This window comes from Ovis aries, chromosome 1, assembly GCF_016772045.2.
Source record: "Ovis aries strain OAR_USU_Benz2616 breed Rambouillet chromosome 1, ARS-UI_Ramb_v3.0, whole genome shotgun sequence".
Classification (NCBI taxonomy): domain Eukaryota; kingdom Metazoa; phylum Chordata; class Mammalia; order Artiodactyla; family Bovidae; genus Ovis; species Ovis aries.
This window is the reverse complement of record NC_056054.1, coordinates 266,403,483-266,428,488: the sequence shown is the minus strand read 5'-3', so window position 1 is coordinate 266,428,488 and position 25,006 is coordinate 266,403,483. Positions and strand designations below refer to the sequence as shown.

General features: G+C 59.5%; 1 protein-coding gene across 1 annotated transcript; it reads right to left on the bottom strand.

Moving 5' to 3' along the window:
- COL6A1 (collagen type VI alpha 1 chain) lies at positions 1–21,040 on the bottom strand. Its single transcript, XM_027961249.2, has 35 exons — positions 20,827–21,040; positions 20,204–20,333; positions 18,568–18,768; positions 17,500–17,659; positions 17,198–17,326; positions 17,071–17,091; positions 16,914–16,934; positions 16,790–16,834; positions 15,939–15,992; positions 15,369–15,413; positions 15,243–15,269; positions 15,047–15,073; positions 14,910–14,954; positions 14,529–14,582; positions 14,267–14,329; positions 13,429–13,491; positions 13,284–13,337; positions 13,165–13,200; positions 12,931–12,993; positions 12,255–12,317; positions 6,898–6,960; positions 6,128–6,190; positions 5,965–6,015; positions 5,809–5,844; positions 5,432–5,494; positions 5,169–5,234; positions 4,624–4,659; positions 3,836–3,872; positions 3,586–3,594; positions 3,228–3,361; positions 2,832–2,941; positions 2,534–2,717; positions 2,257–2,437; positions 1,512–1,541; positions 1–1,385 (listed from the first exon to the last, which is right to left on the bottom strand). Exons 1-35 carry the CDS (start codon positions 20,921–20,923, stop codon positions 763–765), a joined length of 3,084 nt encoding a protein of 1,027 aa, XP_027817050.1. The 5' UTR covers positions 20,924–21,040; the 3' UTR covers positions 1–762.
- Between the last annotated feature and the right edge of the window lie 3,966 nt (positions 21,041–25,006).

Here is a 25,006-nt window from a genome sequence, read left to right as displayed (position 1 = left end):
GAGGGTGAAAACCTTTATTTGGAAAAGTCGCCCACATGAACACAGTTGAGAAAAAACACAGAAAGGAGTAAAAGTAAAACTAAAGAACCAAGAAAATCTTCAATAAAATGTAGAACCAATTACTTCCTTGAGGAGAAAGGACTTCGGCTTGTTTCTGATTAAATGCCTCACTGTGCCCCAGGGGGTGCGGCCAGGCCTCTGGTCCTGGGGTGGGGTGGGGCAGGATAGCACCTTCGCTCTGGGGTTTGCGGTCTGGGCTTTGCCATCAAGGAGGAGTCGTGGTTTCTGCTGGCAGGCATGAGTGACAAGAGCCTCGTGAGGGGGGTCAGCTCTCCAGGGCTCACGCTCCTGTGCCAGTTCCCTGGGAGACCTGACTTTGGGGTGAGCGAGGGTTTCCTGAAGGACTCTAGGATTGGAGGGGAGCCAAGCTCTGGGTGGTGGTGGGGGGTGGTAGGGAGGGAAGGCAGCAACAGCTGATCCCAGAAAGGACAGAGAACCAGGTGCCGGGGCTCTGACTGGGGTGAGGGGACGTGGACAGGCAGCAAGAGGAGGGCACTTCGGGTGCAGGTTCAGGCAGGCAGCAGGAGGGGGCCGGCAGATCCCCAGCACTGATACTCTGCTCTGGGGGTTGGGGGGTGGGCAAAGCATAGAGCATCGAATCACGGCTTTTCAAGCTTTCCCTTTAAAAAATCCTAGCTAGTTGGGTTGGTCAGGAACGTTGGGTCCTCTCTTGCCTCTGTCTCGGTGGCAGGGGCCAGGCCACTAGTCCAGCGCCACCTTCCTGGACACCGTCTGGTAGAAGACGCCCCGCAGCAGCGCCTGGTAGCTGGGCACGCGGAACAGGTGGCGCTCACCGAAGGCCACGTCATACTCAGCCGCCTTGCCAGTGACCAGGACACGCACGTGGGGCTCGTTCACCTGGCGGCCCACCACCACCGCGAAGATCTCCACGCCCGCCCGCTGGGCCTCCTGCACCGCCTTCTCGATGGCAGCTGGCGTGGCGCCCTGCGAGTTGCCATCCGAGAAGAGCAGCAGCCTCTTCTTAGCGGCGCCGGGTGAGGCCTCGCGGTAGAAGCGGGTCACGTAGCCCAGGGCGTCCATGATGTCGGTGGCGTCGTTGAAGAAGCCCATGGAGTCCACGGTGTTGGCCAGCACAGTGTAGTTCTGCAGGAACTGCAGGGCCGCGCGCTCCGGCCGCTGCTGCCCCGTGCCACTGTACTGCACCACTGCCACGCGCACGTCCTGGCCCGGGTCTGTCCTGCTCGCTGTCAGGAAGCGCTCTGCCAGCCGCTTGGCAAAGCGTTTGGTGATGTCAAAGTTGTGGCTGCCCACGCTGGCGGAGCCGTCCAGGAGGATGGTGATGTCGGCCGGGGAGGAGAAGGTGACTGCAGGCGGAGCAGCTGTGAGTGTGCAGCGCAGACCCTGGGGCCTGCCCCGCTCCCTACGGCCTCCAGACCTTCTTACCCAGCACCCCCACCCCGAGAGTGCCCCATCCACCCCCCAGTACTCACTTGGGCAGGTGTAATCTGGACATTTCTTGTCTGTAAAAGAGAAAACCCCATAGCATGACCCAGCAATCACAGGGACCGCTGTTCCTCCTATAACCCCCCAGCAGAGGATGCCTGGCACTTCTGAGGTGGAGGGCACGGCCACCACTGTCTCCACCCTACAGGAGGCATGTCCCTTATTCCAGAGGGGGCCTTTGAGTGACAGAAGGGTCCTCCAGGCACCAGCCCTTCTGAGAGCAGGGAAACCAAGCGCAGGGTGGAGGAAGGGTGTTCTACAGCACAGGCCCCATGCCAGAGGCCCCAGATAATGCTGACTCCACTGTGCCAGTTGGGGCCCTGAGTCTGAGCCTGAAGCACTCTCCAGTTGCTGACCAGCAGCTGCAGTGTGGACTCAGCTCTGATCCTGGGCCAAGCCCAGATGGACATGGCAAATGTGTCCCTTACGTGGGAACCTCTGAGGGATGTCAGGCTCCAAGGCCCACCCCTGCCCACACATTTAGGTGCACCAAACCTCAGACCCCAGTGCACATGTGTTTAGTGGGGGACCACGGTGCAGCCCACACTTGGGGAACACCTGTGTGGATGCTGAGCCACAAGGGAGTCAGGCCACAGCCTCCAAAGTAAGAATGGGGAGCAGCTCAGGGGGGAGTGGACACGCTGCTGGCCATGGGCGTCTGCTGCCACAGCCGGAGGTCACAGCGAGTGGAGAGCGGAGAGCAGAGCCATGAGGCCCGCCTGCCATGCTCACCTATGCAGATCTGGGCGGTGATGTTCTTCAGGAAGCCGTCGTCCAGTAGCTCGGCATAGTTTTCCTTGACCAGTGAGATGCCCGGCCGTCCCTGGGGTGCCAGGCCTTGGCAGGAGATGACATTGAGCTGGTCGGAGCCCGCAGCCAAGCCAAAGACATCCTTGATGCCCACAGAGACCACCTGGGGAGAGGGACAGTGTTGGTGTGGCCCTTGGTGGGGACAGTCCCCCAAGCCCTTGGGTATGAGGGCGACAGCGTGGCATGGAGGCCGCCCCACCTGGATGTCAGGGCCGCAGAGCACGCTGAGTGGGGTGGTGTCCCTCTGGGTGTCCGAGCGGCCGTCGGTGATGACCAGAGCGATGCGGTTGTTCTGGGTGGGCGGCAGCAGCCGGCTCCGGGTGTACTGCAGGGCCTCGCCCGTGAAGGTGCCCCCGCCCATCCACTGCAGCTTCTTGATGGCCCTGCAGGGCAACAGTACCATTGGGGTGGGAACCAGGAGTTAGGGGGCCAGGGGTCAAGGTCATGGCCAGGGCAGGGCCAGGGTCAGGGGTCAGGCGCCAAGCAGCCACACTCACTCCTTGAGGTCCTGGGCATTCCTGATGTTGGGGTCCCTCAGGTCCACGTGCTCCTGCATCTGGTTGTGGCTGTACTGCACCACGCCTGCATGTGACTGCCCAGGCTCAAACTGCTCGAGAGAGCCGCCACCATGAGGAGCACCCTCAGGGATCCCCGGGGTGCTGGTGCTTCTCCCTGCTCAGGTCGTGCCTCCACCCGCTCCCATCCCGGGTTGGACTGGCCCCCAGGCCCCCAGGTGGCTCTTGTGCTCTGCTGGGCTGGGGGCTTTGGCTTTTGAAAAACAAGGCATCTCTCCTGCAGCCCCCAGCACCCGGCCCTTCCACTCTGGTGTCAGGACAGACCCCTGCTTCCCTGGGAACCTTCATCCTCGAACGAGGCCAGGGTGGCTGCCTCACCTTAACTAGCTCGTCCCTGCTCAGTCGGTCAATGACCTTGACGATGAAGTCCTTGGCGATCTCGAAGTTCTGTAGGCCGATGCTCTCGGAGCTGTCCAGCACGAAGAGGATGTCGATGGGCCCGCACTTGCACTCTACAGGCGGCAGGGGTGTGGTAAGCCTCAGAGCCCCTCCCAGGACCCCTCCAAAGCAGGGCAGAGAGGGGTGGGGGCTCAAGCACTGGGGGTCATGAAGAGAACTCTGCACCCCCCCATCCCTGGTTGTGTGAATGACCAGGGGAGGACCGGCAGGCCAGCACCCAGGGCCAATCCAGTGGGGAGGGGTGAGTCCACCCCCCAAGGTGAAGAGTCAGACTCACCACAGCAAGCTGGGAAGAGAAGGAAAAGGCAATCATATGGTGTCAAGACTAACCCCCCAGCCAGCTCCCCCTTCTCCCCTCCTGACTTTCTCATGGGACTCAACCCCTCAGCAAGGCCCTCCTCACCCCTCCCCGCAACTTCCTCTCAGGAGGGGCCCATGCCTGCCCTCCTGCCTGCCCAACCCCCCCAGTCAGCATTTGGCAGGACACTCTTTCTCTTCAGGGTAGGCATCAAGGGGGAGACACTCACAGCACATTTTCATGATGATGTCCAAAATCTCGCATTCCTGGGGATGAGGGAAGAGATACTCCCAGGAGATGGAATTGGGGGGTGAGAGGCTTCCCAGGGCTCGGGGGGTGAGGCCAGCCCTCCAGGTCCCCCTCCCCTGGGACTCCAGCTGGGACCCCAGAGGGGCTGGGCTGGGCTGTGCAGGGTGACCCCTTCCCAGGGCGTGCCCTGCTCTACCTGCGAGGCCCCTGCCTTCGGGGCATGGACATCTGATGTGGCCTCTGATGTGTGGCCACAGGTGTCTCACTGTGGCCATCACGTGTTCCCCTCATGGCTTTGTATGTTCCCTTATGACCAGCACACATCCCCATTGTGATTGTCACGTGCCCCCACGGCCCTTGCGTGGTGGCTTGTGGCCTCCATGTCTCCCACCTGTGGCCTCCACGTGCCCCCATGGCCTCCACATGTCCCTGCTGTGACCTCCACGTGCCCCTCTGTGACCTCCATGTGTCCATGCTGGGGCCTCCACGTGCCCCCATGGCCTCCCCATGTCCCTGCTGTGACCTCCACATGCCCCTCTGTGACCTCCATGTGTCCCCCTGTGGCCTCCAGGTGACCCCCATGACTGTCACATTCCCCCGCGGCCCTTGTGTCCCTGCGGTGGCCTCCACGTGCCCCTTTGTGACCTCCACGTGCCCCCATGGCCTCCGCATGTCTCCCTGTGGCCATCTCTGCTGCTGTCAGGCTCCCCACCCCGACAGGAGCCTTGGCCAGAGTGGTCAGTCCACAAGGATATTCACAATACTTACGTCTGGCCCCGGAGGTCCCACGTGTCCTGGGGGTCCCTGTCAGAGACAGGATGGGAGAAGGATTGTCAGGATGGACGCTGGGGCCATGCTGATTCCTGGGCCGCAGATCTGACGGGAGCCCTTGGCTGACCCCCTTCATGCAGGGTCCCCCAGCCCTAGGGGGGAGCCGAGGCTTCTGCACCTTGAAGGCTGGGGAACCTGCTACTGTCGTCCACCTGGTGGCCACTGTCCGACTGTCCCTTCCTGGTGGTCAGTGGGAGCTCACCCTCTGCGGGTGAGTGTCCTGGTGGGTCTAATGGCACCACCTTGATGAGCAAGGTGCCCGGCCTCACCCAGGCACAACCTGAGGCCCTGCCATGCCTTCACAGCTCGCCCAGAGACCTGCCCTCCCTTTCTGCCCACCCCTTCATGCTTAGCCCCTCAGGCCCTGAAACTGCATGTCTCCCCAGTCCTCCTGGAGCCCATCTCCAGAGCCTTGCTCCCAGGTTCCCACCACCCCAGACTCCACAGTCTCAGGGAGGGCGCCCGCTCGCCCATGGACCCACCTGGGGGCCTTCGGGACCTCGGTAGCCCTTTGCTCCTTTGGCGCCTCGTGGAGCAATGTCATTATTCTGGAAAGAAACAGTGCAGTGTTGTAGGCTTGCCACGCATGGCCAGACCAAGTGCTGTGAGCCTGGCCACCACCCCCTTGAGCCCCAGAAGGCTCAGCCACCCTTGGAGCCACGCTCCCCCATGGTCTGTGGGCTCTGGGCCCTCGAGACTGAGGTTGACCGGGGATGTTGCCAAATGCAGTGGGCTTTGCACTCACGTCCTCTCCGGGGTCCCCGGCTTCTCCCTCGTCCCCCTTAAGGCCGGGGTAGCCTTTGGTGCCCTGCAGGTGATGGAGAGCACATAGTAAGGGGGAGCCGGCCCAGGGTTGGGGTGGGTGCTGTGGCTCTGGGCTTCTAGGGGGCAGGCCTCTGGGGTGGGCCATGGAGAGAACAGATCCTGAGGGGAGTGTCAGCCAGCAGGGGCACCTGGGGCTCAGCAGGGCCTAGGGAGACAGAGTCATGGGCGGGGGCCTTGGCGATGAGCAGGCCTATGTGTGTCTGCATGTGTGCTCAGGTGTAGGAGTGATGTGCTTGCACGAGCGTGTGTGCCCGTGTGCACCTCCCATGGCCAACAGAGCAGATGGCATGTACTTACGTTTATCCCAGGAGGACCTCTGCTGCCTGGATAGCCCTGGGGAAAGGCGGGACAGTCACATCAGTCACACCAGTCACACCAGAGGGGCAGCCCCAGCCAGAGAGCCATGTGCCCCACTGGCTTAAGGGGGCGTCAGGCAGGACTCAGGGTACTCACGGGAAAGCCGGGGAAGCCTTCGGTGCCATTCCCGGGGGGGCCGTCTTCACCCTGGGAGAGCAGATGGAGTCCAGCTACTGCAGGACTCGCCCAGGCCAGCTGCTTCCAGACTCTGGGCCGCAGGCAACCTCCCGCCCAGGATGTACCCTTCTGTGTCACTCACCCTCTCACCCATCAGCCCGGGGTCTCCGGGGGGGCCTGCAGGCCCTGGAGCTCCTCTGGGACCCTAAGGAGGAGAAAATGAAGTGGTCTCTGGGTAGCAAGTCACACAGGCTTGGAGGCACGAGGCCTCCTGGAGCAAAGAGAATTAAATAAGGTAACATGTTTTCATGCAGCACATAAATTACTCAAAGAAAGGTTTTTAGACCCGAAATCCTGGAGGCCACGCCACCTTTGGGCCTTAGAAGCTACACCTGCCCCATGTCCACCCAGGGAGTGACCCAAGAAGGAGGTGACCAGAACAGGGACAGGGACCCATGGGGTCACTGTGGGGGATTCACACCCAAGAGCCCAACCAGAGAGGGTGGAGGAGCCAGCAGACACGCCACAGGCGTGGCCAGCGCCAGCACATCAGCAAAGTTGAAAAATCGTTAAGGTCTGAGTTCATAATGAGAAAAACAACAAAAAACTTTCTCAAGTCAAATGCATAAGGCATAACATGCAAAGAAAGAAAAAAAGGAATTTGGAAAGAAATAAGTCAAACTGTTGATGCTGTTTCTCTCTGAGGTGGGGAGGGGGCTTAGATTTCAATTCTCTTTCTTTCTAATATTTTTCTGCATTTTCTAAATGTCATCAGAGTCACACATTCCATGAAGTGAAATGAAACACTTATGTGTAGGAGCCCAGGGGGTTCTCCCAAAGAAGTCTGGGTGAGGGGCGGGGACGGGGGTCAGGCTAGTCCCTCCTGGGATAGTGGCAGGGAGGGCTACTCACCTCGGTCCCTGGGGGTCCCTCATCACCTCGGTATCCTTTTGGCCCAATGGGGCCAGCCTCGCCCTGCAGAGAGAGGACACACCTGATGGGCCCCTTCTGACCCACAGCGGCCCCCGGCCCCACACCCCACCCTTGCTGGCTGCTCCATCCTGCCGCTCCCTGGGGGCCATCGCCTGTCTTTCCGTCCAGGCTCTTGGTCCCCCAAGGATTCCACAGACCCCTGACCTATCTTGGGACAGGAAAGGGATGGGAGTGGCCCTGTGTGGTGATGCCTCCTGGTCCCCAGTAGCGCATCCTGGGAACTCAAGGAACTACCTGAGACATGGAAACACCAAACTGGGTGGAGCTCCTGGGGCACCCACTGCGGGGGGACGGGGGTGCCCACTGCAGGGGGACACGGGATGGGCGAGGCCTGGTGGCCGGGTGCACGACGGGAGAACGGGACCCTATCCTCAGTTTCTCAGTGGCCTTTTCCTGCGATTTGGGAAAACACATTTCCCAGGACCTTCCGCATGGACCCTGGTGTCGGAGCCGACCTCCTGTTGGGTCTGGAGTCAGGAGGGGCTTGTGGGACCCCTAACAGGGTCAGGAGGGTGGGGCTGAGCTCAGAAGCAGAAGACCTGGGGGCCGGGAAGTTGAATGTGCAGGTGACCAAGTGCCACCTGGGTTGGGAGCCACAGGTCCAGGGGGGACCATCCGCAGTTGGTCACAGGCTAGGGGGACACAGGGCCCCCTCCCAAAGGAGGCAGCCGTTCCCAGCAGTGTCCAGGGTTCCTGCGGCCTAGGAGGGGCCTCCCTTTGCCCCACACTCTCGGCAGCTTCCTTTTACTGCAGCGACCAATTACTCTGGAAACTAACGCAGTTGGGATGCACCCAGGACCCCGTGCCGGGTCCTGCTTCCAGTGTTTGTGCCTTTAGAGTTAATGACTTCCTGACAGTGCCTCAGGAAGAACCTGGGCAGAATGTGTCAGCACCACTGGCCGGGAGCGGTCACAGCTCCTCAGTTACCGTCCAGGAAAGGCCACAGCCGGGGAGGTGGCCTGGCAACAGGGCCTGCTCAGCCTGAGGCCACAAGAATCAGTTGTGGGAATGGGGTGGACACGGAAAGAGCAGGGGCGGGTGACAGTCATTCCAGAAAGAGACACGTAGAGATGAGGGACTTTAAACCTGATGGAACTGCATTTCAATCATTGAGACAGACTGCACTCGTGTGCGTTGGCTGTTCACTGAAAAAGCCATGCAGGGCAAGCCCACCCCTCTTCCACCGCTGAAGTCTATGCTCCTGACAAATCAGAGGTGAGCAAAACCACACTGGAAGGGGTGAGTGCATCTGTGAACATTTGTGCACAAGCAGGACAACCTCAACTGCAAGGCCCCCCAGACAAGCTCAGGACAGATGAGAACAACGCCCGCACCATGGGTGCAGCCCCCCATCCCCCCCCACCACAGGGAACACAGACCCTGGCGGGAAGTGATCACCTGCATAAACAGCCCTGCAGAGACCACTCAGCCCACAAACACACCAACAGTCAAACCGGGAGACGAGTAAATGTGCGGAGCCAGAGTCTCATCATAGCTCATATTGGCAGAGGTGTGTGCGCAGCTTGTTTTACATTCTTGGGGGAGTGTGAGTGGGGGCCAGATGGGCAGGTAGGTAGGATTATTTGGCAAATGTCAACTCATACACACAACACTGGGGCTAAGACATTTTGCTGCTAAGAATTTACATTCTGGATATTGCCTTGGAAGTTCTTCAGGATGGATGGATGAGCAAGTGGGTGGGCAGACAGATGGATGGATGGATACATACATCCATGGATATATGACAGATGACTAGACAGATGGGTGGATGGATAGATGGATAGATACACACATGTGTATACATTAAAAAAAAAAAAGCAAAAAGGCAAAATGGTTGTCTGAGGAGGCCTTACAAATAGCTGAGAAAAGAAGAGAAGTTCAAGGCAAAGGAGAAAAAGAAAGATATACCCATTTGAATGCAGAGTTCCAAAGAATAGCAAGGAGAGACAAGAAAGCCTTCCTCAGTGATCAATGCAAAGAAATAGAGGAAAACAACAGAATGGGAAAGACTAGAGATCTTTTCAAGAAAATTGGAGATACCAAGGGAACATTTCATGCAAAGATGGGTACAATAAAGGACAGAAATGGTATAGACCTAACAGAAGCAGAAGATATTAAGAAGAGGTGGCAAGAATACACAGAAGAATTATACAAAAAAGATCTTCATGACCCAGATGACCATGATGGTGTGATCACTCACCTAGAGCCAGACATCCTGGAATGTGAAGTCAAGTGGGCCTTAGGAAGCATCACTACCAACAAAGCTAGTGGAGGTGATGGAATTCCAGTTGAGGTATTTCAAATCCTCAAAGATGATGCTGTGAAAGTGTTGCACTCAATATGCCAGCAAATTTGGAAAACTCAGCAGTGGCCACAGGACTAGAAAAGGTCAGTTTTCATTCCAATCCCAAAGAAAGGCAATGCCAAGGAATGTTTAAAATACTGCACAATTGCACTCATCTCACACACTAGCAAAGTAATGCTCAAAATTGTCCTAGCCAGGCTTTAATAGTACATGAATGGAGAACTTCCAGATGTTCAAGCTGGACTGAGAAAAGGCAGAGGAACCAGAGATCAAATTGCCAACATCCTCTGGATCATACAAAAAGCAAGAGAGTTCCAGAAAAACATACTTCTGCTTTATTTACTATGCAACAAAGCCTTTGACTGTGTGGATCACAATAAACTGTGGGAAATTCTGAAAGAGATGGGAATACCAGACCATCTCAGACCTGCCTCCTGAGAAATCTGTATGCAGGTCAAGAAGCAACAGTTAGAACTGACATGGAGCAACAGACTGGTTCCAAAACATCAAGGCTGTATATTGTCACCCTGTTTATTTAATTTCTATGCAGAGTACATCATGCAAAATGCCGGGCTGGATGAAGCACAAGCTGGAACCAAGATTTCTAGGAGAAATATCAATAACCTCAGATATGCAGATGACACCACCCTATAGTGGAAAGCAAAGAACTAAAGAGCTTCTTGATGAAAGTGAAAGAGGAGAGTGAAAAAGTTGGCTTAAAGCTCAACATTCAGAAAACTAAGATCATGGCAAATAGATGGGGAAACAATGGAAACAGTGAGAGACTTTATTCTTTTGGCCTCCAAAATCACTGCAGATGGTGACTGCAGCCACGAAATTAAAAGACGCTTGATGTTTGAAAGAAAAGCTATGACCAACCTAGACAGCATAAGCAAAAGCAGAAACATTACTTTGCCAACAAAGGTCCATCCAGTCAAAGCTGTGGTTTTCCAGTAGTCGTGTATGGATGTGAGAGCTGGACTATAAAGAAAGGTGAGTTCTGAAGAATTGATGCTTTTGAACTGTGGTGTTAGAAATGACTCTTAAGAGTCCCTTGGACTGCAAGAACATCAAACCAGTCCATCCTCAAGGAAATTAGTCCTGAATATTCATTGGAAGGACCGATGCTGAAGATGAAGCTCCAATACTTTGGCCACCCGAGTCGAAGAGCTGACTCACTGGAAAAGACCCTGATGTTGGGAAGGAGTGAAGGCAGGAGGAGAAGGGGATGACAGAGGATGAGATGGTTGGATGGCATCACCGACTCTATGGACATGAGTTTGAGAAAGCTCCGGGAGTTGGTGATGGACAGGGAAGCCTGGTGTGCTGCAGTCCATGGGGTTGCAGAGTCAGACAGAACCAAGCGACTGAACTGAATGGACACATATGTCAGATGGACTGAACTGACACCTGTACACAGGTGATAAGTGGATGGACAGATAAAGATGGATAAACACATGGACGGACGGACGGATGAGCTGACTGAACAACAGATGGACGTCGATATTTTTGACAGTATTTTTCTCTAAAGCAAAGCACTGCAGACAATCTACACAGTCCATGCGAATGATGAGGGGCAGGAAGCAGAGCCTTCCAAGGACGCCAAGGAAGAGGCCCCATCGCAGGCCAAGGGTGTCCAGCCCAGGCTGTGCCCTGCATCTCAGGGGCCCTCAGGGGCTTGTGGGTTCCGGGTGCAGCCCTCACCCCACAGGAGGTGGCAGGTGCAGTCCGGGGCCTCGCAGGACCCAGCTCCCTTGCCATGCATCTTCACCACGCACGTTGGTCCATTTGCTATGCGTTCACGTGCATATGGCCTGTCTCCCAACTATACTGCCAGCACCCGTGCCCCATGAGGGTGGCACCAGGCTGTGTGCCCCCCTTCCAGTGCTTCCCCAGGGTGGGCTGGAGTTCAAGTGGGTTCTGCAGACCTCTTCCAGGACCCACTGGCCACCAGGAGTGCCAGGACACCACCAGAGCCCCAGCATGGCCTGGCCAAGACCACCCATCAATGTGGTGTGGCAGCTTCGACAAACCCGACAGCCAGGCTCCTGCCTTGTCCCTCTGGCCGAGGCCTGCTCAGTGGTGACAGTCCACCCAACCTGCCTCGCCTCTGTGTCATTCTGTCACCCCACATGCCCTCCGCTTGCGAGCCCTGTGGCAGGACCCAGTCAGGGTCTGGAGAAGACAGGCTGAGAGTACCAGCGGGCAAGGGGGGGAGGGGGGCGTTCGGGCACGATGCTCCCTGGGGGAGTAGTCTCAGCTCTCCCTCCCATCCAGCCGCTCACAGCTTCCAGCCTATTCCCTGACTGCTCCTCCCGCCCAGCCCACTGCTTCCTTAGGCCTCCACTGTCTTCCCCTCCCCTAGCATGGCCTCTAGAAGGTCACGCCCAGGAATTCTGGAATGTTCCTTGAACTGACACTCCCAAGTCAACTTCCTGCCAGCATCTCACCCCCAGGGCTCCAAACCCTGAGGGAGGTTTACACAGTTCATCTCCAGTGTGGTGCCTGTCTGGGCTCAGTCCTCTGAGACCTCGCCCGTCTCCCCAGGCTGGAGGGGTCCCCAGGGCCCAGGCTCCAGCACGCCTCTGCTGCTGCCAGCCCTGCCTCCATTGGTCTTGATGGCTCACTGCCCGGCTTCCACCCTCAGTGACCTCTTCCAGCACTAGCCACACCAAGGCACCCTCCCCACTCTGAGGGCAGTGTGAGGGGCAGCATAAGGGATCTTTGCTCAGGGCTGCATCCTGGCAGTGCCCACCCAGGGACAGGGCTCCCCCTGTGAGCACTGGTCCACCTTGCCAATCTGTACCAGCCCCCTGGCCACCGTCCCCCCAGCCCCAGACACCCCAGGTCTCCAGGCCACACCCCACAAGGAAGCACCTGGGTGTGCAGTGAAGAGACCTCCCCCTGCATCTGTGAGCTGCTCCCATCTGGCAGCACCATGCCCCTCACCCCTGCCAGCCAGGCTTCCTACCGGGTCACCGGGGACACCGACGGGGCCTTCTCGTCCCTGGTCACCTTGGGGTCCAGCTTCACCCTGGGAAGGAAAAGCCACTGAGGAGGAGACGGAGGAGGCCGGCTGCCCTGGGGGCCACCGGCTGAGGTCCAGCAGCGTCTGCCATCTGCTGTGCGTGGCCTCGCTTCCTTCTCACCTCAGTCCTCCAAAGTGGCACGTGCTTGGCCATCAGGGGACTCATGTTTTCTAAGGGCCATGATGAGGGGCCTATACCCCTGCCGAGGCCTGGAGGCAGCTCATTCCCCCCACCCCCCGGCAGGGGTTCGGGGGGCACTGGCCACACTCCCCTCTGTGAAATGTAAACTCAAGAACAAGCAAGGCGATGCTGACACCATGGTGGGCGGAGCAGGGAGGCCTAAGGATTCGTGTTCCGCCTCTAATTCAAATCTGTTGCTGACCTTTCTCTGCAGCTTGGGGCCTTGGGTGGGGGGGGGGGGTGAGGTCCCACACAGGCAGTGGGCAGGAGAGGGGGATCTTTGGGACATGGGAGTCCTGTGTATGGGTCATCCACATCTCAGGGCCAGAGGGTCATGGTGGCCTGTCCTTGATTCTGATGGCCTGACCCCAGTCTGGCCCGGTCTCTGCACCCCCCTGCCAAGGGCATGGGGGTCCCAGCTTGGGGACAGTGACTCACCGGGTCTCCTCTTGGGCCCCGCGCACCTGGGGTCCCTCGAGGTCCTCTTTCCCCAGGACCGCCCTGTGTGGAGGGAGCAGAGGCGGTGAGGTGTGGGGTGGGAGCCTGGGGCCTGGGCTCGGGGCTGTCCCCCCAGCAGATGCCAGGATGTGTGGTCTCTCCGTCTCATGCCCTGCCCTGTCCACCTGGGGCCACGTGGGCCACTGACTGGTGAGGCTCAGAGCACCCGCTCACCCTTTCTCCGGGGGCTCCGTCTGGTCCTGCATTTCCCTGGAGTAAGAGGAATCGACATGAGTTCATCAGCAGCAGGATCTCTGCTGAGTCTGGGGCGTCGCGGGCAGGAGGGCGCCTACCTCATCGCCGGCTTCTCCCTTCTCTCCTGGGGGACCGGGCTCTCCAGGCTCACCCTGAGAACAACAGCGCAGACTGTCTCCTCTGACCCTGCGGCCCTCCCAGGCATGGGCACCCCCACTGCATCAGGGAAACATGCACGCTCACCTCATCTCCGGGGGGCCCCGTGCTCCCTGGCCTCCCAGGCTCCCCGTCTGCTCCGGGCTCACCCTGGAAAGACCTGAGGGTCAGCCTTCAGGAGGTCGTGCCCGGCTGTCCTGGAGGCCCATGGCCCCACACTGGCCCTCCTCACCCAGGCTTCAGGCCGTGGTCCCTGACGACCCTAGCCACCCACATCTCTGCACCAAACCCACTTCCCGGGTTCAAACACTGCCCATGGCAGGGGCCAGCCGGGCCCTCGAGAGTGGAAGCCTGGGGTTACCAGGCTGGGGGCTGGCACCCTCAGACCTCAACCACACTCCAGGACATCCATGTTGCTAGAATGCATTTGGGACAGAATCCGTGTTACTCCTCCAACTTTTCCAGCATTTCCTGTTGCTGAAAACCCAAAGAAATATCAGCAACAGATTCGAATTAGAGGCAGAATACAAATCCTCAGGCCTCACTGCTCTGCCCGCTGCAGTTTGAGTATCTCCCTGCTTATTCTTGAGTTTACATTTCACGTGAGCAGGTCGATCCTGGGCTGACCGGAGGGTTACAGGCTGCAGGGACGGTCCTGAGGTGCCCAGAGAGGCCTTGGATGGACAGGCAGATGCAGGAAGTGCAATGGAGGTGGGGGGGGCGGCGGGGAGAAACACCCAAGGCTGGGCACCCAGTGCTCTCCCGGGCAGAGGTTCCCATGCCCATCCCTGCCAGCCCGGGAAGGGCAGTGGGGCCTGGCCCCCACACTAAAGCCGAGAACCTGCTTCCAGAAGGAATTTCTCCTCAATGCCAGGCAGGTCATGAAGCCCCAGCCGGGCCACCCCTGTGGGCTCGAGTCACTGACCTTCTCTCCTTTCAGTCCGAAGGCACCTGCATCGCCCTTGGGCCCGGGGGGTCCTTGGACACCCTGGGGAAAGGTCGCAGAGTCAGACCACAGTCTGAAACGGCAGCCACTGGCAGCCACTTGCTGGCGAGCGACAAGCCAGCAGGGCAGGTCCCCAAGCTACAAGGCATGCGTGACTTCACATGGTTAGCAGGAGGGCTGAGGCAATTTTCACTTCTGAGAGCTTATAGCCTTAAGATGTGGGTGAGAGAAAGTGACTTACATCGAATCCGGGCGAGCCCTTGCAGCCTGGCAGGCCAGGGTACCCTGACTCCCCCTGTAAGGAGGAAGGTGGGTTTGGGGGTCAAGCCTCTCAGCTCTGGCTCATCCACCATTTCCCAAGGAAGTTCTCCCCAGTGGAAGACGCTCTGAGCTTGGCTGGGTAGCTTAGGGTCCATTGGGACCTGAGGCTTGGCAAGAATCAGCAGCAGATTCTAATTAGAGGTAGAATGCGAATCCTGCCTTCCATGCTACCTCAGAGTTGCCCAGGGTGGCCACACAGGAGACCCCTACCCACCCACCTCCTCGAGGATAGCCAGCTTGGCCCACCATCCCTTCCCCGAAATATGTGCCCCGCCTCCACCCTCCCCGAGCTGAGGGTGACCTTCATGCCATCCACGCCGTCCATGCCACGCTTTCCCTTCTCGCCCTGAGAAGTGAAAAAATCAAAGGTCAGACGAAGGTCAGACTGCACCCCCACAGGACAGTGTCTCCACCGGCTGTGCCCCTCCAGCATCTCACCTTGTAGCCTTTGGGTCCCCTGGAGCCCTGTGGAGATAGAAAGGGAGGGTGAGGGGCTTGGTCTCCCCATCGTGGGGTGAGGCACCCCCAGCTCATTGCAGCCCCACCACGCCGGGAACAGGCAGCATTGTCCTTGTCCAGAGTGGGGGGCCACTCCGTGCCCCAGGGACACGTCCCAAAGCCGCAGGTCACTCACCTTCTCTCCTCGGCTCCCTTTTTCTCCCTACACAGCAAACAGAGGAGAAGAAGGGGCTGTGAGGGGTGCCGGAGGCCTAATGCCCTGAGGCCCAGGGCAAGGCCGCGTTGGGGAGGAGAGACCCACCTTCATGCCCTGGTAGCCGACGGGTCCAAGGTCCCCAGGTCTTCCCTGCAGCAGAGGAGGGGGTCGTGTTAGACAGCCCTGGGAGCAGGAAACCCCCACCCAGCTCCCTCACTCGCCACCCTACTCAGGCCTGGTCAGCTAGAGAGACCCGGCCTGCTGACCACTGACCTGTGTCCAAGAAGCGCCCTGCTGTGGAAGCCCAACCCCACCCCTGGGGGCTCTCAGTGGAGCTCCAGGGAGGGAGAAACACCGGGGTCCCCCCGGGGCGGAGACCACCATGGCTGAAGCAGAGGCCACCTGCTGGCTGATCCCTGCCACCTGTCCTCTGGGAGCAGGTGGGCCTGTGGGGGGCGGCTGAGGGGCGTCGGGGTCTGCCCCAGTGGGGGTGCTGGAAGGCCAGCTGTGCCGTCTGCCCCCAAGTCCTCATCACCCACAGGAGCCGTGTCCTCTGAGGATCAGGCCACATGATGCTCATGAAACCAGTCATCCTTCTGGAAGTTTCCACAGTCTGGCTCCCTGGCCTCTGGCTTCTCAGCGTCCCAACCCCTCAGTCAGGTACCCGGCACTCACAGGGTCTCCAGCTTCTCCTTTCTCTCCTGGGAGCCCAGGCTTCCCTCTTTCTCCCTAGAACAGAGAGCAGATCATGGTCAGAGGACAGATTCCATTTATTTCTAAAAAGCTGGTGAAAGGAAGCCCCTACTTGCTAACAAAAACAGGTCTGTGAAGCTATTCCATCCCATCTCCAGCGTCTATGTGGTTTCCAGACATCTTTCCTGTGGCCCAGGGTGTGAGGCCAGGCCCAGGGTTTCTGCCACACACTCCGCCAAGCCCTGGGACTGCCTGGCACCAGCAAAAAAACCCTGACTCTTTTCTGTCTGCCTGTTCTTGCTGCCGTGCTGGGCCCCCAGGGATGGGTGGGAGGGCAGGGTGGACGCAGCCTGGGAGCCCCCTGTGGGAGGTGGCCACATGGGTCCATGGCCACTGGACTTGACACTTTCCAGGAAAAGCCAGAAATCTAGAATTTCACGAGTGAGCTCCTAGGTTGTGAATACTAGCAACGAATTTTGTTTTCCAGTCCGGCCTCAGGCCCATGTTTGCTCCATCCCACGGCAGGCCCACTTCCAGGAGCAGAGCCACAGGGACACTCACTCCAGGAAGGCCATGCCCTCTACCACGGGAAGGAGGCTGGGGCAGCGGACCCCCCTCCACGGCAGCATGGCCACCACGTCGGCTGTGGGGCACCACGCCCAGACCCTCTCCCATGGGGGGCACACCTGCTCAGCACAGCAGGTGGGCGGTGGGTGCTGAGGGCAGCTGCCTGGGGTCCAGCTGCACCCCTAGACCAGGTGCCAGCCTGCAGGATATTTCTCCCAGGCTTCCCCCTTCATCAAGGTAAGCACCGGCAGGATGTGGCCACTTACCTCGTACCCGGGGTCGCCTCGAGGCCCAGGGGGTCCTCTGGCAGGCTACAAGACACAAAAAGAACAGTCAGGGGGGCACTATTGGGGCGGCCCAGGGGTGGGGGCTGGCAAGGGCCACACTCACCTGGCACTCGAAGGAGCAGCACTGCGGAATGGGAGGACAGAGGGGCATGTCAGGAGCGTGGGCACGGCCACGCCAGCAGCCCACGCTCAGGATGCTGGTGGAGGAACGGGTGCTGGTGATGCCAGGGCGGGGGGCAGGGGGGCGGGGAGGCGCTTACCACTTGCTCCACATTATTTTTCTGAAAAGTGAGAGAGAAAAGTCAAATTAGCTTCCATTCCTGGGCACAGGGTTTCTGGCACCTGGACTCAGCGGGGTGCTGGGGCGGGCCTGCAGGCAGTGCTCACAATCATGTCCGTGATGGTCTCGATGGTCTGGCTGATGACTTCCTCCGCGTCGCGGCTCTGCCCCCAGTCAGCTGCTGTGAAGTTGCGCCGGTATGTGTGGTCCGTGGCGATGATGCTCAGACGTGGCTCCTGCCATGGACGCAACCAGAGCGAGGGTGAACGTCAGTGACAGTGAGAGCGCCAGGCCCTCCCCTCCTCTGCTCCCCCGGAGCCGCAGTCCCTCGGGCTATGTCCGTACCCCTCTCCCAGTGTAGTCCCTGGGTACCCCCTCCCTCCACTGCAGGCCCTGGGGGATGCCCCACCAGGTGGTCGGGCGTGATGGCCACAGAGAAGACTTTGATGCCCAGATGCTTGGCCTCGTTCACAGCGTCCTCCAGGCCCCCGCAGGGCTCCTTGTAGCCCTCCAGGGGGTGCCCGTCAGTCACCACGACCAGGTACTTATTCTCCTTCAGGTGGGAGCCCCTGCAGGGTGTGGAGGAGGTGAGACCACCTGGCCCAGCCAGCCCAGGGCCCCATTGGGACCACATCGCTGAGACCCCGAGGCTGGAGGTGAGGGGCAGGGGGCTAGAGACCCCAGAGGGAGATGCAGACCCAAGGGTGGCTCTCAGAGCACTGTTTCCAGTTTCTCTGTGCTGATCCGGCCACAAGGTGGGCTTACAGAAAGGGATGAGTTGGACCATAAAAAAGGTGAGCGCCGAAGAACTGATACTTTTGAACTGTGGTGTTGGAGAAGACTCTTGAGAGTCCCTTGGACTGCAAGATCAAACCAGTCTATCTGAAAGGAAATCAGCCCTGAATATTTATTGGAAGGACTGATGTTGAAGCTGAAGCTCCAATATTTTAGCCACCTGATGCGAAGAGCCGACTCACTGGTAAAGACCCTGATCCTGGGAAAGGTTGAGGGCAGGAGTAGAAGGGGTTGACAGAGGATGAGATGGTTGGATGGCATCACTGACTCAATGGACATGAGTTTGAGCAAGCTCCAGGAGGTGGTGAAGGACAGAGGAGACTGGCAGGGCTGCAGTCCATGGGGTCTAGAGGGGGGCACTACTGAGCGACTCAACAACATAGGAAAGGATATTAAAACAGAAAATAAAGTTCTGTGGGATCACACTTCAGGTCCCCTCTGCCTTCAGTGGTTGAGGAGACAGCAGATAGCTGGAGGGAGGGACAGATTGGTGGAGAGTGAGGGGGCAGGCTGGGCGGTGGTCACCAGCATGACCCCCTGGGGCATAGGTTTGCTCTGGGGACCTCAGGCACCAAAGTCCGCCGGCCAGCGGGCAGCGACCAGGCAGCGCTGGGCGCTCCCCAGGCAGAGCTACGGGGCATCGGGGGGTGGGGGGCGGCGCCACAGGGAGGCAGGCACTGACCCCACGAGCAGCTCTTCCAGACCCTTCTTGATGGCGCAGTCGGTGTAGGTGCCCTTGCCGAAGTACTTGACGGCGTCCACGCTGCTCTTGAGAGCGTCGCGGCCGCTAGGCATGCGCGTGAGCCCGCGGATGATCTCCACCTCGTCGCTGTAGTGCAGCGCGCCCGCATTCCACACCAGGTTGCGGTCACAGCGGTAGTACCTGCGGGCCCGGGATGGTGAGCGGGCCTCCACACACCCCGGCCCGCTCTCCTCCCCTGCTCAGCAGGGTCACAGGTGGACAGACGGCCGGTCCCCTCTCACGCCGAGAGGGAGGAGCCTGTGGCCCCGTGAGCAGCCCTGAGACACTGGTCCCCGCGCCGGGGCACATGGCGGATAGATGGCGGTGGCCAGGAGGGCGGGCCCAGCCAGCTAGTGACCACCACATCCCCTGATCTCCAAGGCCTCAGAAGAGGAGCCGTGAGCGAGACCCTATCCCAGGGCCATGGAGTGGGGGACAGACCCTGCATAGAGAGAAGTGGAGCCAGTGACAGGGGACGGGGGAGGGAGAGGATAGGACCCCTGGATCTGAGTAGCTTCTTCTCTCTGCCCTGGTCACTTTGGCCGAGGATCTCAGGGGGTAGCCAGGCCCCTCCAGCCCATCAGCAGACAGGTGACAGAGGCCTCCGTGGGGCGCCAACAGCCCCAAAGGCAGGAAGAGCCCCCAGTTCACAATTGGAGTGAATGAGGTACAGGGCCAAAGCCCCCCAGAGTGGGATGCTGGGTCACCTGGCTGCCCCGTGCCCACTCTACGAAACTTGTCCACACCTGGGCCTTCCCTGGCCTTCATAAACCCGGGCATTTCAGGAGGTCTGGGGTTTCTGCCCCACCGTGCCCTGCATTTGGCAGATGTTCCTCCTTCCCTGCAGCCTCTCTGGTGGGTGGGAGGCTGGGGGCCTGTGTCAGCGGGTCAGCGGGTCAGAGTGGGAGGAGGGGCAGGGCCTGTGAGGGTGAGGGAGATGGGGTGGAGCCTGGTTCTGAGCTTAGCCCGCCCCCTGGCCCGGCCCCGCCTCCTTGCAGGCGTGTCCCGTCCTCCGCCACACCCGCTGCCGGGGGCTTCCCCATGTGTGAGTGAGTGGATGGATGGATGGATGGATGGAGCATGTTGCCCCCAAAGCCAACTCCAGGCTGGGGCCCCTCTGACCAGGACACTGGACACGGGGGACACTGAGACCTCAGGTCTGGGACTTGGGCTGTGACCGTCTACTTGGGCAGCCGTCAGTGTCCAGGTGGCTGGTGAGGGGCACCCCCTCTAGATACCAGGCAGACCCACAGGGCCTCAGGCCAGCTTCCCAAGCGGTCTCAGGGTGGGGGAGGGGAGCTGTTCAACACTGCGTTTGGGGAGCCCAGGCTGTAGCACTGTCCCCCTTGGCCCTCCTGGCTAAACAGCCGGCTCCATCTCAACTCAGTCTTTTTCTAGCCCATCTGAACCACACAGCCCCAGGGGAAGGGACTCGAGTGGCCTGGCCAACACTGCCCTTCTCAGATGGGGACACTGAGGCCCAGCCCTGCCCACTGGCTGCGGCAGGGGAGACACCAGCCTGTCTCCCCCGCCCTCCAAGAGGATGGTGGATGGGAGGAAGAGGACAAGGTCCTACCTGTCCTTCAGGTTGTCAATGAAGCGCTTGGTGAAGGACTTGACCTTGTCCACCAGGGCCCCATAGGGCTTCAGCCTCAAGGCCACACTCTCGGAGGTGTCCAGCACAAAGAATAGGTCCACAGGGCAGTCTGGGCCAGGGACAGGAGGAGAGGCTCAGCCCTGCGCTCCCCCTTCCTCAGGGGAAGCCCCCACCAGCCCCCCTGGCCCCTTCCCCAGCCAGTTACCCCCTTATACCCAGTCAGGCCCCGACACTCCTGAAAGAGCAAGGAGACGTTTCTCATTGTGTTTCCAAGTTGAATTTGAAACTACCAGGGAGGGGCTTGACCTTCAGGAGAGGGTGGGTAGGACCAGGTGACCGTGTTTCCTGACTGACCACCAGGAAGGAATCAGAAGGAGCCGATGATGGAGGCAGAGGGGGTGCAGTGCCCGCTGAGGACAGACACTCAGGGGACACAGGGGCTGAGACCTGGTGAGGCCCATCCTCCTCCCCAGGGTCCCCCACCAGCTGGGCCGCATCTAAGCGCTTGAGCATCCTGGCAGGGGCCGGGGTCCCCTGGACCTCACACCGGATGCGTCTGGTCCAGGCCGGCCTCGCCCAACAGACGCGGCAAGTCCACTCACCCTGGAAGGCGATGGCCCTCGAGGCCACGGTGTCGTCCTGCGCGGAGGCCCAGCAGGCCTGCAGCAGCAGGGGCAGCAGAGCGCGGGGCAGCCTCATGTCACCGGCCTTCGTGCCACCATGGAGCAAGGGCCGCGGGCAGGGTGGGCTGCAGTGACCGTGATGCTGGCCGGGCAGAGAGAAGTCCTGTCTGCTCTCGTTCCGGAGTTTCAGCCCAGGAGGGAGGGAGGGGTGGAGGGAGGAGAGGGTGGAGGAGGAGCCTGGTGGGGGGCGTCTCTCCCAGCTCTGGGTGAGTCACTCCCTCTCCCCTCCCACTGGAGCCCTCGGCTAGAGGATTTACCTCCCTGGTTTATGAGGACTTTTATTTGCTTACAATTCTCCTGTTGAGTTTAAGAAGTCTGAAAAAGAGTGCATAACCCAAGATGAATTTCCCTGAAACATGTTTTGGGTGTTTCCAGTCTTTGCATGGGATCCACCGGCCTCTTCACCTCCCCCTCACTAACCAATTTCTACAAAGTGGTGCTGTTTGTTTAAATGTTTCAGCTCCGTGGATCTGTCTGACTTTCGAGCTGTTGTATAAATACCTCTTCACGGTTTAGTCACATACATATTGACAAAAGATCTTCCACTTTTGCTCTAGGGAAGCACAGAGCAATAATGACACACACATTTGTACTCGGTTGTGTCCGACTCTTTGTGACACCATAGATTGTAACCCCCAGGCCCTCTGTCCGTGGGATTTTCCAGGCAAGGATACTAGAGCGAGTTGCCACTTCCTTCTCCAGGGGATCTTCCTGACCCAGGGATCCAACCCGCGTCTCCTGAGTCTCCTGCACTGGCAGACAGGTTCTTTACCAGCTGAGCCACTGGAGAAACCGGAGAGCGTGAGTAGACAGAGACACAGGGAGGAGCCGAGGCCCTGCTTCTGGGGACAGGTGTGAAGGCCCCACCCTGGGGCCTGCTGGGGGTGGGCTCCGGGCGAGGCCACACCCACCCCAGCCCCAGAGAACATTCTAGATCTTCCCCAGAGCTGGCGCTGTTAACACTGGTCTAATACCAGCTGAAATGTTTTATAGTTTAAGACATGCAGAAATCGTGTAACCGTAAGAAGTTTGGGAGAACTTTGGAGACCGTGCGTCTCCGTGGCAGCTGTAGCATCTCTTCCAGCGTCTCCCCGTACCTACTTTCTGAAACTTGTGGCCTGACTAGGGTGGTTTCTCCTGCCCCGAGCCTCACCAGCCCTGCTGTGGGCCCTTCTCTCTGTGCCTCGGGGTCTGCCACAGGCGCCCAGCTTCCGAGTCAAAAAAAGGGCCTCAGCTCCTCATGCGAGGCTGTTACCTGCCATGGCCTCTCCAAGTCTGAGCTGTTTTACCTGCAGAGATAGCAACTCTTAGGTTCTTGCAGGTTTGGAGAAGAAATCGAACCATATTGTACAAAACCAGGAACCGTGAGTCTGGGTGGTTCTGAACACACGAGGTGGACCAGCCTTGGCAGCGTCAACACCCCCACCCCCAGGGCCCAGCCAGGCCCCTGCCCCATCCCTGCAGGGCTCCCGGGAGCCAGACAGACAGCACAGCTGCCCTGAGGGACTGTCTGCCAGGGTGTAAGGGAGGAAGTTTGGGGCTCAGGGCTCTGCGGTCCCCCACTTGTTGAGAGGAAAGAGGACAGGCAGCTGGGTGCTGCTGTCTCTTCCTCTTGCTCCCCCAGGGGCCTTGCTGACCCCTCCCCAGGGTTGGGGTGTCACTCATGTGAAGTCTGAGAGGAGCCTTGAGGGCGCCGGCCTTCCCCACAGCACTACGAGGACCACAAGGGAGGCTGCCAGGTGGGAGCACCAGAATCCCCCACCTCCAGGGTCATGAGGGGGATGCTACAGGGACATACTTGGCCCCAAGGATGCAAGCACCACCACCCCCCCCCCCCACCAACCCGCCCTTGAACTGTGCCTGGCATCCAGCATCCATGAGAGGTGAGCGACAGACAGGTCGAGATCCACTGGGACCAGGGGCGGGGTGGGGCAGGTAGCAGGGCTCCTGCAGGTTTGAAGGGATCCACCCACCACCCCGTGACCCTGTTCAGGCGGCCGAGGTCTCCAAGGGGGAGTCAAGGCCCTGGAGAGGGGCTAGGAGGTTTCGGGACAGGAGGCTTGGAGACAGGGCTGTCCCCAGGAAGGGCAGGGTGGTGATAGGAGCTCCGCACCCATGCTGGGTGGTTGCTTCGGGGAAGCATGGGTCACTAGCCCCAGGGTGCGGCCTGCAGTGTCCTGTGCCCCTTGGTGCCCAGAGGCCGCGCGACTCACTCCCTGGTCTCAGGCCTGGAGCACTGGGCCCCGGGCCCTAACAGGAGCCCTCCGGGAGACCCTCCGAATGGACTCCAGCGCCTCCCCGACCCCTGAGTCACCAGAAGCCTTCAAAAGTAGGTGTGAGGCAAGAGGAAGTCCACCAGGGCGGTCGTTGGGGTTAAAACCCAACCATGGAGTGGGTGGAAGCTGGGAGGAAACGGCTGGCGTCCGCAGCCGCAGTGCAGCCGGGAAGGGCCTGCTGCCCAGGCCGTGCTGATGGGGGTGGTGGGGGGCGGCGGCGCAGCAGACCTCCCCGCCCCCTCCCTCCCCTCCGTGGAGCAACAGCGCCCCCTCCACCCTGCGGAAGTCTTCACCACAGCTCAGGGCAGGCCTTTTTCTAGGGAAGTGATTTTGCTCAATCGTGTCCAACTATTTGTGACCCCATGGATCACACAGTCCATGGAATTCTCCAGGCCAGAATACTGGAGTGGGTAGCCTTTCCCTTCTCCAGGGGATCTTCCCAGTCTAGGGATCAAACCCAGGTCTCCCGCATTGCAGGCGGATTCTTTACCAGCTGAGCCACCAGGGAAGCCCAAGAATACTGGAGTAGGTAGCCTGTCCTTTCTCCAGGAGATCTTCCCGACCAGGAATTGAACTGGGGTCTCCTGCATTGCAGGTGGATTCTTTACCATCTGAGCTTAATACTCTTCTTTTCTCCTCAGCTATCTTCCTTCCCCTCTCTTCCCACCCTTTCAGGCAGCAAGTATGGAGGTGACCTCCTGCAGCCCCACCAGCCACAGTCAGGGCCCGGGTCGTGCCAGGATCCCCAGGGCACGTTTCCCCACCTACCCCAGCTGTGGGACCCTCTCCAGGATCTTGTGGGGGGGCTACCAGCTTGCCCCAGCCAGGGGTCAGGCCCCATAGACACAGAATCACCCCCAGGAAGGACAGCAAAGCAACAGCCCAGGACCTTTATGAAAGGAGGGTGAGAGGGTTTTGCATCAGTGGTGATGCCCCGCAGATGGGTGATGCTCCCCTTGGGTGATGCCCCCAGGTGGGCAGTGCTTCCAGATGGGTGGTGCCCTCAGATGGTGATGCCCTCCAGATGGGTGATGGCCCTAGATGGGTGATGCTCCCCATGGGTGACACCCCTAGATGGGTGATGCTCCCCGTGGGTGATGCCCCGAGGTGGGCAGTGCTTCCAGATGGGTGGTGCCCTCAGACGGGTGATGCCCTCCAGATGGGTGATGGCCCCTAGATGGGTGATACCCCCAGATGCATGATGTTCCCAGACGGGTGAAGCACCATCTGGCCTGGGCAGGTGGGGAATGTGGACATGCTTTGTGGGCTGTGAGGACACCCGTCAGGCCTCAAGGTCTTTGCTCCTCGGCTGTTAGAACAAGTTCACACCTACAGAGGATGAGACAGGCAGCGTGCCTTGCCATGGGCAATGTAGCCCCCAGAACCTCCTCTCCACATGCTCACAGCACTGCGTCCACACAGTGAAGGTGGCCAGCGGGTGACCCCATGTTGTGCCCCAAGCCACCAAACAACTGGTAGTTCTCTGGGCAGGCTGTTGGTGTAATGTCCAGAACACACAGGCAACTGTTTCAGGCCTGGCTCTTACTCTCGGTGCCCAGGACCTTCGTGAGGGCTAGTCCTCCCTGGATGGTCTGTGCAGCTGCAGAGCCCCCACCTGACTCCCTCTTGTCCACCTTCTACCTCCACCTGCCTCTGTGCAGGCCCAGGGTCCAGGCCACGTGCAGTGAGGTTTCTGGTCTGAAGCAACCATACGGATGGAATCCAGAGGGCCTTCCTCTGTCCCATACTGGGGTGAGAGTCCCCACGGCCACGGTCAGCTGATGGGTCGGATGGCACTGCTCTTGGGAGCAAAGTCCACTTTG

What these genes read in the sequence shown, in the direction of transcription:
- COL6A1 (XM_027961249.2), bottom strand. Translation starts at nt 20,923, where the DNA reads ATGAGGCTGCCCCGCGCTCTGCTGCCCCTGCTGCTGCAGGCCTGCTGG. An exon ending in AGGGCTCGCCCGGATTCGAT is followed by an intron (nt 14,330 to 14,528) that starts GTAAGTCACTTT and finishes ACCTTTCCCCAG; the next exon opens with GGTGTCCAAGGACCCCCCGG. An exon ending in ACGGAGCCCCCGGAGAAAGG is followed by an intron (nt 12,994 to 13,164) that starts GTGAGCGGGTGC and finishes CCCTCCACACAG; the next exon opens with GGCGGTCCTGGGGAAAGAGG.